Source organism: Diplotaxodon limnothrissa, linkage group LG1 (genome assembly GCF_057381915.1).
Source record: "Diplotaxodon limnothrissa isolate DT_005_m linkage group LG1, D_limnothrissa_male_GT1.1, whole genome shotgun sequence".
NCBI classification, from domain to species: Eukaryota; Metazoa; Chordata; class Actinopteri; order Cichliformes; family Cichlidae; genus Diplotaxodon; species Diplotaxodon limnothrissa.
This window is the reverse complement of record NC_140596.1, coordinates 41,153,826-41,166,353: the sequence shown is the minus strand read 5'-3', so window position 1 is coordinate 41,166,353 and position 12,528 is coordinate 41,153,826. Positions and strand designations below refer to the sequence as shown.

Here is a 12,528-nt window from a genome sequence, read left to right as displayed (position 1 = left end):
GGTTATGTGTAAAATGTGAATTACAAAGAATTTTATAACTGTAATTTAATCTCTGTGTAAACAGCTGTCAGTAAAGTGCACTGGATGTTACAACACGGAGGGAGAGAGTTTATTTTCCATAGGTAATAAACTTTGTTGTCATTTGATTCACAGTGAGAGCAGGTGTGTGATTCCAACACAAAGGTCAGAGTTACTCAATACATTACCCAACTTTAGAATCTTAATATATCTAACAAAGCTTATCGTGAGTTAAAGGATCATTTTCACCCTAAAACAAAGAAAAAAGTCATTTTCAGAGCCTTCAAAGTTTCATTTGAGATTCATTTCAGGTCACGTGTTAGCAAACAGACAGTGTTCAGGTATTAAACACACAGCACCTCGTGCACGTTTGTAACCATGGGATCCACACATTCAGCAACACAGTAGTGTTATTACTGTTTTGGGTGGGGGCAGCTATAGATTAGAATCACGTGTGACCTCATGCTGCTGATGGATGCGTTGCAGTCACATGATCCAATCATGCTGTGGAGCAATGAAGTCAGGTGGGTGCAGGAAAATGTCTAGACCGGATTTGTTTGCACTATAAAGCAGCTCGGGATAACGTTGCCACTGGGCCACACTGGCCCTGTTTATCTGTGGGGAATCGTGCACGGGTTCACGTGTGAGTGACTACACCTACAGCACCTACAGCGCAGCGTCATTTTGTAAATAAAGGCGCGTTTTCTTTGATTTGCGGTTGTCTCGAGTGCATGCTTCCACAGCCGTCACACATACTGCTGTCATATTAAGAAAATGTTTGCGACGTCGAAAATAGCGATGGCCATCTGGGACTTTCTAGTGGACGACTTCATGGCTGCGCCTTCACCTGGAGACTGGCGGTCCATCACAGAGGGATTCCAGGAGCGCTGGAACTTCCCTCTGTGCTGTGCAGCTCTGGATGGGAAGCACGTCCAGACAAAGGCACCCCATATATCATATAGGAGACACACACTTTGATATACACTAAATATTCATTTCATTTCTTTTTTGTGGTGCCCAAATTTATGCACCTGCTTGATTTTGTTTAAACAATTATTGCACACTTTCTGTAAATCCAGTAAACTTCTTTTCACTTCTCAAATATCACTGTGTGAGTCTCCTGTATGATATTTAACTGACATTTTTTATTGTAACAACCAACGATTTATACAGGAAAATAATGTCTATTAACAAGGTTGCCCAAACTTTTGCATCCCACTGTATCAGTATATTTTGTCATTAGTATAATATGAAATAACTTCTACATGTGTCAAGTCGTGTGCCAACATTTGCTGTGTAGTAGAACTGAGACATTAGTCATTATAAAAATTTATTTGAAATAATATTAAAATTCTCAAACAGAAAAACATTAAACATAAATATATAAAATATAAGTATTTACAGAGAGACAGGAATAAAAAGGACCAGCTGCTCTCCAGAGCAGGAACAAGGCTGAGGAGGAAATGCTCCATTGGAGACTGGTGTGGTCTCTTCAGGGACTCCAGGATGGCCAGCTCCACCGCCGATGGACCGTCCTGGGACCCGTCCCTCATCTGCCTCGGAGCCGTCCTCCTCTGTGGGCCTGTAAAACAGCACAAAACACAAAGAAATGAGAAGGCTGCTACTCGATTTTAATTTCAACAGTGAAAAAAAACAAAAACAGGATATAATCAGATTGGTTGTAGATATTTAGTAAAGGTGATCACAAGGCAATCCCACCGACTAAAAAGGTATCAGTGCTTGCTGTACATACCTGTGGGTGCAGCAGCAGGAGCTCAGGGACTGGGGAGCCAGGAGAAGCAACAGGGGATGCTCTGCTGCAGAACCAGTTGGCTCTATCAATACAGTATTAAATGCTAACAGGTTGAATATAATCAGAGAAAGTATATACAGTGGTCCCTCCTTTATTGCAGCAGGGGTTCTCAGAATAACTAGCCCCTGGCCACGCACTTTATACACTGTTTTCCCCACACACATGAACATTGGTCACAGTTCTCACAATTGATTCTCAAAGTGCAAACCTTTGTAGATTGCAAAACGTAAAAGTATTATTATGCCGCGTTTTGTCTTCATCTGCCCGCCACTTTCGTGCGCCCTTTCCCCTCGCGGTGCAGGTGTCTATTTCCGAATGAGGCTCATAGTTATGGGTGTTTTTGTGCTGTTTTTTCTATTGGACGTGATGGTTATCAAAACCAAACATGATAAATTTGGCAAGCGCAGGAGACACGACACGGAGCAGATTTGTCAATCAGGCTGCAGAATGCAATGCTGTACGGTGCAAAAAAAAGAAAAGAAAAAGAAAATCAGCGGAAAAGCGAAGCAGTGACAGCGGGACCACTGTGTGCTGCTTATTAATAAAGAAAATATATTCCTATATGACAACATGCATAAAAGCAGAACGGTATTTGTACGTCAGTGGGAAAATAGCGGTGGCTTGCTAGCTTTTGTGCGGCTTCCCCGGGTCAGCGAAAACTTAAGAGAAAACTTAAGAGAAATGAATGAACCAGGTTGCCCTTCACATATCTTCCTCCAAGCTCGGTCCTTTATATTCCTGTCTCGGTCCAGAAAGCAGCTGGTGTCGTACAGCTCCAGGTTGTTTGCTACGGCGTTGATTAGCCTTCCTTCCATTGAAGAATGAAGGGGTTTGGCTGGATCTGCCCCTTTGACCTAGGTCACAGCCACGTCACCAGGCTCCTGATTGGTTGTCGCGGCACGATTTGACGCTGGAGTTCAGATTTTTCCAACTCCAGGTAGACGCATAACGCACGTATGCACAAAATGCAACACAAAAAGTCACGCACGTGGTTTTATTCGCGAGTCAAATGCTCCAAACGCGCTAGACTGACGCGCGTTTCAGGCGTTTTGGCATTTTGGCGACACAAATCTGCTTCCGAATTTTCGCGGGAGCCGCAATCGCGGGTCATCGCGCTTTTCCATTGACTTTACATGTAAACCTGACGCTCTGTTCGCGTCTATCGCGTTCGGTATGAACACACCGTAAGAGCTTTTTATAGAATAAATTGCATGACTGCAGTGAGAAAGCAGTAACATCACGACAATGTCAGTAGGGAGTGGGGAGAGGGTTTTAGGAAAGATTCGAGTGCCCGGTCTTACAACTGCAGCACAGATCATAATAAAATTGCTATTTGCTTGGGTATTACCTTCATGAATGACATCCATATTACTAGGAAGCAAATTCTGCATCTTCAAGTTAGGATTTTAAGGGGGATAAGGGGCGGGGACACCAACTGATGTGCAACTTCTACTAAAGCTTTAGCATCATACTAATGATTCTTGACGCCAGCGAGGCTGACAAAGTGGTGTGACAATTTGGGTTTTTTTAAAGATAGAATTTCCTATTACTGACATCATTTAGAAACTAGGGTTTGACTCCTGTGTGAGACCGTAATTTTCTTTATTTATGTAACTTTTGTTTTCACTGGCAGTTTAGTGTTAGGTTAGGACAAAAAACAAATTAGGAAGGTTAAAGACAGAACATTACTAGATTGTGGTTTTAATTAAAATGTAGCCTGTGACAATGCTGAACACATGACAAGCTACTTTAAGGCATATCACCCAGTTTGTAATATTGCTAAACATTTCTGAAGGCAGACGAGTCATGCTGGCTGGGTCAGTGTCATTTTTGTTGTAATTGATGTCTGGTTTGTTCTGTTCCCTAGTGATGGGTAGGGATGGGTACCAGTATCTGACATAATCCTTGAAATAGTAATAACACAGTATCCTCAGCAAAGATGAATTAAACAAGTTTTATTTTAATGGAAGTTTACTTCAAGTCTTAGATTTTTACTGTTTTTTATTTGATTACTTTAAAGTATATGATTACATTTGAGTAATTAAATAAAGACAGTTTTGATGGAGCTCCTGAGCCAGCCCAAGCTCTCTATGAAGACGAGGAAAAACTCCCCTGGGGGGGCCAGATTGACGGGAAGAAACCTCGGGAAAGCCCATTCAAAGAGAGATCCCCTTTCCTGGGATGGCTGGGGGGGTTACAGGAATTCCAAAACACTGAAATTTAAAGTGGGCCAATTAAAAAAATTATTTCCTGAAAAAAAGAAAGGTAATTCATACATCACACATAAATGATAACGTCTGAATTGTGTGTGTTTGTGTGTGTGTGATAGGCTTATCTCAGCCAAGTGTGATGCTGTAGGTCCTCCAGCGTCGGCCGCGTCTCCGGGACTTTGGTTAAACACGCGTCCAAGAAATCCTGGCAGTCTGGAAAGAAAGGAAAGAGAAAAAACATGAAGATGATAGTTCCAGTGGTCCAAGCCATCAGTCAGTCTTGAAGTGTGACGTTTTCTTACTTTTGGACAGATGTCTTTTGAATTTCAGGCGCTTTTTGAGGAAGCTCGTGGTGTCAAAGTCCCCCGCATGAAGCGCTTCGTACAGAACCACTCCCATTTGCCATACCGTGGTGGGTCCACACCTGTAGCAACTGCGCCCGTACCACTCGGGAGGGGAGTAAATTTCTGTACCTAATAAACAGACACAATTGCAATTTCTTCTAGAACAAAAGGCGAAAACTGTGACATCTGTGAAGAGCAAGAGCAGAATATGTTACCATAGAAGAGGCGGTACTGCGACCGCTCCTTAAAAAAGCAGCTGAGTCCAAAGTCGATGATACGAACACGCGGTACATCTGAGCCGGTCTCAATTAGAATGTTCTCACTCTTGATGTCCCGGTGAAAGATGTGTTTATCCTCCAGGTGCTTCGCAGCATCAACCAGCTGCTTCAGAATGACCTGGAAATAGAGCAGGGCGATATGACCAAAAATATTCATCACGATATACATTTGAAAAGTTGCGATAACGATATAACTGACGATATAACTGACACTAGACAAAATACTTTACAACTCCACAACTTTATTAGTGCAAAAAACCCCATCAATGTATTTTCACTTAAACAAGCAGCTGTTTTTTTATGTCCATTAAAGTTATATAAAAATGTAACAGTGCAAATTCCTCGCTGACAGTTTAACCAAAAGGCATTTCCAGTGGAAACTGGCCGACATATCCTCAGCATAACCATGTATAATATCCACAAAACTTAAAAAGAGGTTATACACACACAATACGGTAATATCATGTTGAGGTGCAGTACGTATCACTCCGCGAGGCTCCGCCTACGATAGCCGTAATGCTCCGACAATCCATCGAGCGGTGCGGCTTTGTAGCTTAGCAAAGTCGCCGTGCACATAAAACCGTTTCGAGGTCAGTAAACACAACCAGAGTTCATACATAAGGCGCACGGGATTATAAGGGGCTCTGTCGACTTTCAGAAAAATCAAAGGGTTGATTTTAAGTGTGCCGTATTTTCCATACAACACGGTAATAACGACGGCCTGCTAGCATGCGCTACCAAAAATTGTGCTTTGTTGTGTATCTGACGGACGAAAGCTAAACCAGTTCCACACCACTGAAGCTGCAGCATTTTACAAACCAGTTCTGGTTCATCCGTTTCATTCAACGATCCACTTTTGCTCTTCTCTTTCTGCGTCACCGCCATGTGCATATGTAAACAAAGGCACTGCACATGCGCGTTTTACCCATATTCTATCGCCATATTTCATTTTCCTATCGTTGCCCAAAATTACACCGGTATTACCGTGAACGGTGTGATATAGCCCAGCCCTACCTGGAAACGATGAAAAAGACAATAACCAATCAATGGGTTAATGTTTCTCTAATACTCTGTGCTTTGATTGAATGATGTACAGTCTAAGACTCTTCTAAGGCAAGTCAACTTGCCTTGGCCTTGTCCTCTGGCAAAAATCCTCCATTTTCTTCTATGTATTTATCCAGGTCCACAGCGGGGACAGGTCTCTCCATCACCAGGATCAGCTCTCTGCCAAAGTCAAACCACTCCAACAGAGACACTGGGGCTGATGTTTCCACTGATCCATCTGCTTCAGCTGCAAGCTTCAGCATGATGGCAACTTCCACCGACAGATTCTTCCCGTTGTCATCCTGAAATATTTTAACAAAGTGGATGATGAGGCACAGACGTTCCACAGGTGAACGCTGCATGCAATCCACTAATGTAAAAACAATTCAAGTCTTGCACATTTACCTTCACTTTGCAGTACACTTTCCCCTTTGGGATGTGTTTGATGGCCACCTAAAAGACACAGGGCATTGATGAGCATTTCCTCAGTATGACATAATTAAAGGTGTAAAACAGCACACGTCTCAGCTTACGATATTATCCCTTATCTGCATTACTGCCTGTCTCACTACCACCATCTGAACACTTACTGGTAAATGATCCTTTATGCGGTAGCCAGCAAACACTGCTCCGCATCCTCCTTCTCCAAGCCGGTGCTCCTCCACGTATTTCGCTTGGAAGTCTCCTAAACAGACAAACACAAATTGGGTTTTACTACAGCTGTCACACAAATTACTCTCTGCTGTACCCTAAATGTTCATTTTGCTCTTCACCTGAATATAAAAGCTAAGCTGCTTGCTACTTACGTTTCTGTTCAGCCACTGACTTTTTGGCAACAGTTTTGGTTTTGTCCTGGTCCACGTTCTTTTTCTTAGGTGGGTCCCTGGTGTCTCCCGCAGCTTTCCTTTTGCCAGCCTTTTTGTTTTTACTGCAGCTCTCTGAAATCTCTATGCTGCAGTCTGCAGATGTGGAAAACACCAAAAGCACGTCAGCTTATTAGATAATAGACACAAATATCTCCCAAACACTAATACCTTCAAACTAGCAACCAGATGTACACTTAATCTACCCCTCACTCAACTAATTAGCCTACCTTTACCAGTGTCCAACCAGGAAGATGCCTGCCCCTTGTCACCGCTCACATGGTCAAGAAGTTTACGCTTTTTTGCTGTATTGGTTGTCCCCGCTTCATCTTGTTGGACCTTTCGCTTGACTCCCCTGACCACATGAGCTTCTGAGCTGGTGGAAGGACCAGCCTGCTCAGTGACCCTCCTTCTTTTTATGGGGGTCGTTTTTTCAGGACTGGCCTTTCTTTTAGCCATCCTGCTCTTACAATCTATAAACAACAACAACAACACATTAGTGAAAAAGAGCGCTCGACATCAGGACTAGAAGGATTTTGATGTCATTGAATTTTAAATTAGTATTGCTTACAATATAATAACAAGTTCATCCTTTTGATAAAAAACACACCAACACGAGTCCATACTAGGTCTACTAAGTCTAGATACTGATGACACTTGTTGCTCTGTTTTCACTGCTCAGTCCAAGAATAAACTTGTCACATTATTTTACCAAAAGACAAAGTGCCCCAGTAACCTTTCTTTGATTAGACATGTTGCACTCAGGTTAGTTTCAATCAAAACCAGGATTTAAATCCTCTAAAAATGAATCATTTTATACACAGAGGCTCAACATTGTTAGAAATGTAGATTCTGTTATTTGGGGGATTTTTTTTTTTAACTTACTTTGATCTCCTGGATCTTTCTTATCTGCCTCAGTTGTAACTTTTCTTGTTTCCTTTTTCATCTTAATTTTTTGAGAACTTTTAAAATAGAAAATGTCACCTCAATGAGTGAATAGTCCTTCAAATGTCTGGATGCTTGACTTTTCTAACTAAGCTGTATAAGTCAGTTCTGTAAGTGAGCTTTAAAAGTAAACTCCGGAGACTATGGCAACACAACATTAGAACCTTGCCTTTTAGTGACATCCCTAAAAGGCAGTGTCCCAAGTAGTTTAAAGAAAAACACTCTGGCAGACAAAGCCATAATATTTCATATAATTCAGTAATTTCACATTAAACTTTCTTTCATTATCCTTTCATTATTTGTTTAAAGACTTGATGTGTGGATGCTACTATGAAGACTTCTAGTTGAGCAAACACTAATAAACACTGACTAGTTTATCTGAGATAAAATATAACACTTTTTTATTAAGTCAGTGTTAACTCTGTTTTTTTCTGTTAGGATCATTCAATAGTACAAAGCGAGGGTAGGTCCACGCAGCAGGAAGTGATCATCAATTTCTATCACTTTGTCAAAGGCTGAGCGTAGGGTGTCACCAGTGGAAAATCTTCTGTGGGGCGACTCATCGGAATCGGCGTCGGACAACCCTGCATCACCGCTGAGCGCCACGCAGACACTACACACTACTTAATATGGTGATCAGAACCCCACATACTGCCTCAAACGTTTATTAAATCCCTGCCAACGTGTTCCTAAAATTAGAGGACGCCACAGGTACAAACTGACTGCAGCCTTTATTCCATGTGTTTTGTCTGTGAATGCCCCCATGTACACATGTAACCTCCACCCACTGCAACACCAATAATGTCCCGGGGCAAAGCGGGGTTTGGTGAACCAGGAGCTGTGTGCAGCCCGTGTCCACCAAGGCCTGGTGTATACCCCCTTGACACCTTATTAGAGTGCTGTACCTCCATGACTGCCTGGCATGCTCTGCTCCTTCTGCCCTGGCAACCAGATGATCCTCAGCCAGGGTGGCTTGCTGGTCAATGGCAGGGGACCCCTCGGGTGGGCCACTTTGTCCAGCAAACCAATGACTGTAGAAAACATGGATGATCTAACAGTTCTCCAAAAGTACATAAAGTACTTACCTAAAAAGCAGTTAATGTCATGTTGCATTTATTTATTATTACATTGTTTTACAGCAGCTAATTAAAAACCATCATCTTAACTACATGTTTTGTACTGTACTTGAAACTTGCATCTCATCTTTGCAGCGTTCACTTTGAAGAGAATGTCTTTACCAAGGACTCACAGGTTAAGTAACTTTACAATTTTCATATTACAATATATAATTTTAGAGCAAGATTACAGCTCTGCCATCTTGATTGAAAATGAAATACATCTGGAATACGAACAGCTGATCGGATCAGCAAAGCGTGTTTCTGGAATATTATGTTTACTGCAAGCGCTTTTTATGCAATTTTTGCAAAGCTATATGTGGAAGGAAACCGTGACCTAGGACAAGCTGATGGCATAAGATGTAAGTACAACTCCTCTGGTTTCATATGCAAAAAATATTATTGCGCTAGCTTATGCGGTTCCCGGTTCTACAGGGATTTAAAAATAGTTACGCAAAACAGAGCGTGCCTGCTCCGACCGGCTTTAAAGGGTTAAACATGTAACAATCGAATTGCATCTTTCCATTGCCAGCCATCTCATTTTGTACAAATCCAGCCAGCTCTTCCAAGTTTGTGTATTTTTTAAACCCTTACAAGAATTGAAATGTGTCCCAAATATCTGTATCCCATCAGAGGCTAGTTTCTTAAAGGAGAGGTAGTAGCTGCTCCACCATAGGACCAGTAGGACCTCCAGCACACAATGAACACTTAATTAACATTAACACATTTATTAAAACACAATTTTAAACAATAACCCTTTTCTTTTAGTGTGTTTCAATTTGTTCCTACCGCTCCATTGGAACGGTGTACTATCCAGTAACAGCATCCAGCTGGCAGAAGCATACACCTGCAGCAAGGAGAATCTACCAGGCAGGATAGCGCAGCGGAGTCATCAGATGAGGATTATCATGAAGTGGCTCATCCAGCAGGAACAGGATACCAAAAGGGGAGGGAAAAAACACAGAAAGCATAGTCATGACTAACTCAGTGTCACTAACAGCTCTTAATTAATGACTATCAATTGAAGCATATTTACTATACCTCAAAAAAGTATGAGTGTACCATTTTTAATTGCCCATTGCAAATATGGTAAGTCATGAGGGTGCTAACCATGCTCTATGACTCTATGACTGTATGACTGACAGTTTTGCTATGCACCAAAATGTCAGTTATGTTTAATGCTATAAATAAAAATAACTTTACTTATATTTTAAGATATGTTAAGATGTGGGAATGTTAAAGCATGAATATTAGCTGTTGTAATTAGTATGTTTTAATGAGTCGGTTTTTTGCACTGCAGGAGTCACTTGGCTGAGTGACAAAAAGGTTCTTCCCACTGAAAACGCTATGTCCAGATGAACAAAATCCACTTTTGGGGATGTTACCTGGATGATTGAGCATGTATCAAGACAATGAGTCATTTACTTTAGTAAAACTGTGTAATGCAACAAGAAAAGAAAAAATATCCGAACTATAGCACCGACTTTTAAATAGCAATCAAGCCCAATAAACAGTTTCTTTTGTTAAAAGAGGGGCCTAATGTCCTCCACAGTTATGTGAGATGATAAAGCCATACAGAAAATGATTACTTCAAGATATAGCTGCTAAAAGTCGTTCTACTACCGAATTATGTGTATGTATCCTCTCCTGATTTATTTCCAAAGTTTACTCACTTGATTTGGATTACTGAATGGAACCTAATCATTTTATTAATCTATACACACAGAAATAGCCACACAAACTAAATTAGTTGGTCAAATTTTATTCAGACACTTGATGAAATAATCACACAATGTGGTCCTTCTAATGACAGCAACATAATCTTGAGAGCTCACACACTTAAAGGATATCCCAAAGTCACACATTTTACAACAGCAACCTCATTTTATAAATGCAATACACTACAAAACAAGTGGAATAAAAGCAAAACATTAATAATATGCTTTAGTGGAATTACTACAGTATCTTGAAATTTGCCGTTTCCGTTCGTGCTTTTATTTTGAAGGCAGCCCATTGAAACGGAAATCGTTGCGCTGGGTCACCTGGCTACCGTTTAGCGTTTACTTTCCGTTAGCAAAGTTGTAGATTGCAAGAAGTTTTTTGCGAGTATACATTTGAGCACACCAGAAGAAAGGGATTACACACATATAAAGCACGGTATGTACACCGAGTTGTTGTAAAGAAAACAAAAACAGGCTTGTAGGCTTGTGAAATGGGACGGTCTAGCCTCCCTCGCGCTGCCCAGGTTGCCTATCAACCATTATACTAAAAACCACGGTAAAGTGAGCCGTCATTTGTGAGCCGCGGTCAAGCCAGCCGCCACCTATCCGCCGCATAAATTTCCTTGCGCTTTTACACCAGTCTTTACGGTAGCGCCTTTTCGCTTTATGTGCCGATTGAAAGCCTATACCCGCGCGCGCACAAATTACAATGTAGCAGCCCGATACAGTCAATACAATTATGGAAATGTCAGAAATTCATTAAAAATCATCCTGAGTAGTTGAGGTCCAACTTTCAACACATCCCCCCTCTGGGACACCTACTGTACCTGTGTGCCAGGTTTCACCCAGATTTACTGTAGAATTCCTCAGAAATTAAAGGGTACTTGTATTCAATGCAATACAGCCAATACACTACAATTGTGTCAATTTTCAAAAATTCATTAAAAATCATCCTGAGTAGTTGATGTCCAACTTTCAACACATCCCCCCTCTGGGACACCTACTGTACCTGTGTGCCAAGTTTCATCCAGATTTACTGTAGAATTCCTCAGAAATTAAAGGGTACTTGTATTCAATGCAATACAGCCAATACACTATAATTATGTCAATTTTCAAAAATTCATTAAAAATCATCCTGAGTAGTTGATGTCCAACTTTCAACACATCCCCCCTCTGGGACACCTACTGTACCTGTGTGCCAAGTTTCATCCAGATTTACTGTAGAATTCCTCAGAAATTAATGGAAACATTTATTCAATCTAATACAGTCAGTACAATAGAATTATGTCATTTTTCAAAAATTCATTAAAAATCATCCTGAGTAGTTGATGTCCAACTTTCAACAGATTCCTTCTCTGGGACACCTACTGTACCTGTGTGCCAAGTTTCATCCAGATTTACTGTAGAATTCCTCAGAAATTAAAGGGTACTTGTATTCAATGCAATACAGCCAATACACTACAATTGTGTCAATTTTCAAAAATTCATTAAAAATCATCCTGAGTAGTTGATGTCCAACTTTCAACACATCCCTCCTCTGGGACACCTACTGTACCTGTGTGCCAAGTTTCATCCAGATTTACTGTAGAATTCCTCAGAAATTAATGGAAACATTTATTCAATCTAATACAGTCAGTACAATAGAATTATGTCATTTTTCAAAAATTCATTAAAAATCATCCTGAGTAGTTGATGTCCAACTTTCAACACATCCCTCCTCTAGGACACCTACTGTACCTGTGTGCCAAGTTTCATCCAGATTTACTGTAGAATTCCTCAGAAATTAATGGACATTTATATGCAATTCAATACAGCCAATACACTACAATTATGGAAATTTCAGAAATTCATTAAAAATCATCCTGAGTAGTTGAGGTCCAACTTTCAACACATCCCTCCTCCGGGAAACCTGCTGTACGTCTGGGCCAAGTTTCAGCCAGATTTACTGTAATATTCTTCAGAAATTGCAGGGAACTTATGTTCAGTGCAAGAAAGGCTGAAAGACGACCACCACTGAACAAGACACACAAGCTGAAACGTCAAGACTGGGCCAAGAAATATCTCAAGACTGGTTTTTCTAAGGTTTTATGGACTGATGAAATGAGAGTGAGTCTTGATGGGCCAGATGGATGGGCCCGTGGCTGGATTGGTAAAGGGCAGAGAGCTCCAGTCTGACT

The 12,528-nt window shown here is 41.1% G+C and overlaps 1 protein-coding gene across 3 annotated transcripts; it reads right to left on the bottom strand.

Moving 5' to 3' along the window:
- Window positions 1-4,162: 4,162 nt before the first annotated feature.
- LOC146640223 (serine/threonine-protein kinase pim-1-like) lies at window positions 4,163-9,527 on the bottom strand. Of its 3 annotated transcripts, XM_085358658.1 has the most exons (10): window positions 9,420-9,527; window positions 8,421-8,546; window positions 6,801-7,043; window positions 6,514-6,666; window positions 6,298-6,392; window positions 6,113-6,160; window positions 5,791-6,009; window positions 4,601-4,781; window positions 4,344-4,514; window positions 4,163-4,254 (listed from the first exon to the last, which is right to left on the bottom strand). In XM_085358658.1, exons 1-10 carry the CDS (start codon window positions 9,454-9,456, stop codon window positions 4,163-4,165), a joined length of 1,365 nt encoding a protein of 454 aa, XP_085214784.1. In that variant the 5' UTR covers window positions 9,457-9,527. The 3 variants fall into 3 exon arrangements, with proteins under 3 accessions (XP_085214784.1, XP_085214801.1, XP_085214792.1); XM_085358675.1 differs by lacking the exon at window positions 8,421-8,546; XM_085358666.1 differs by lacking the exons at window positions 8,421-8,546; window positions 9,420-9,527 and adding an exon at window positions 7,456-7,516.
- Window positions 9,528-12,528: the final 3,001 nt, after the last annotated feature.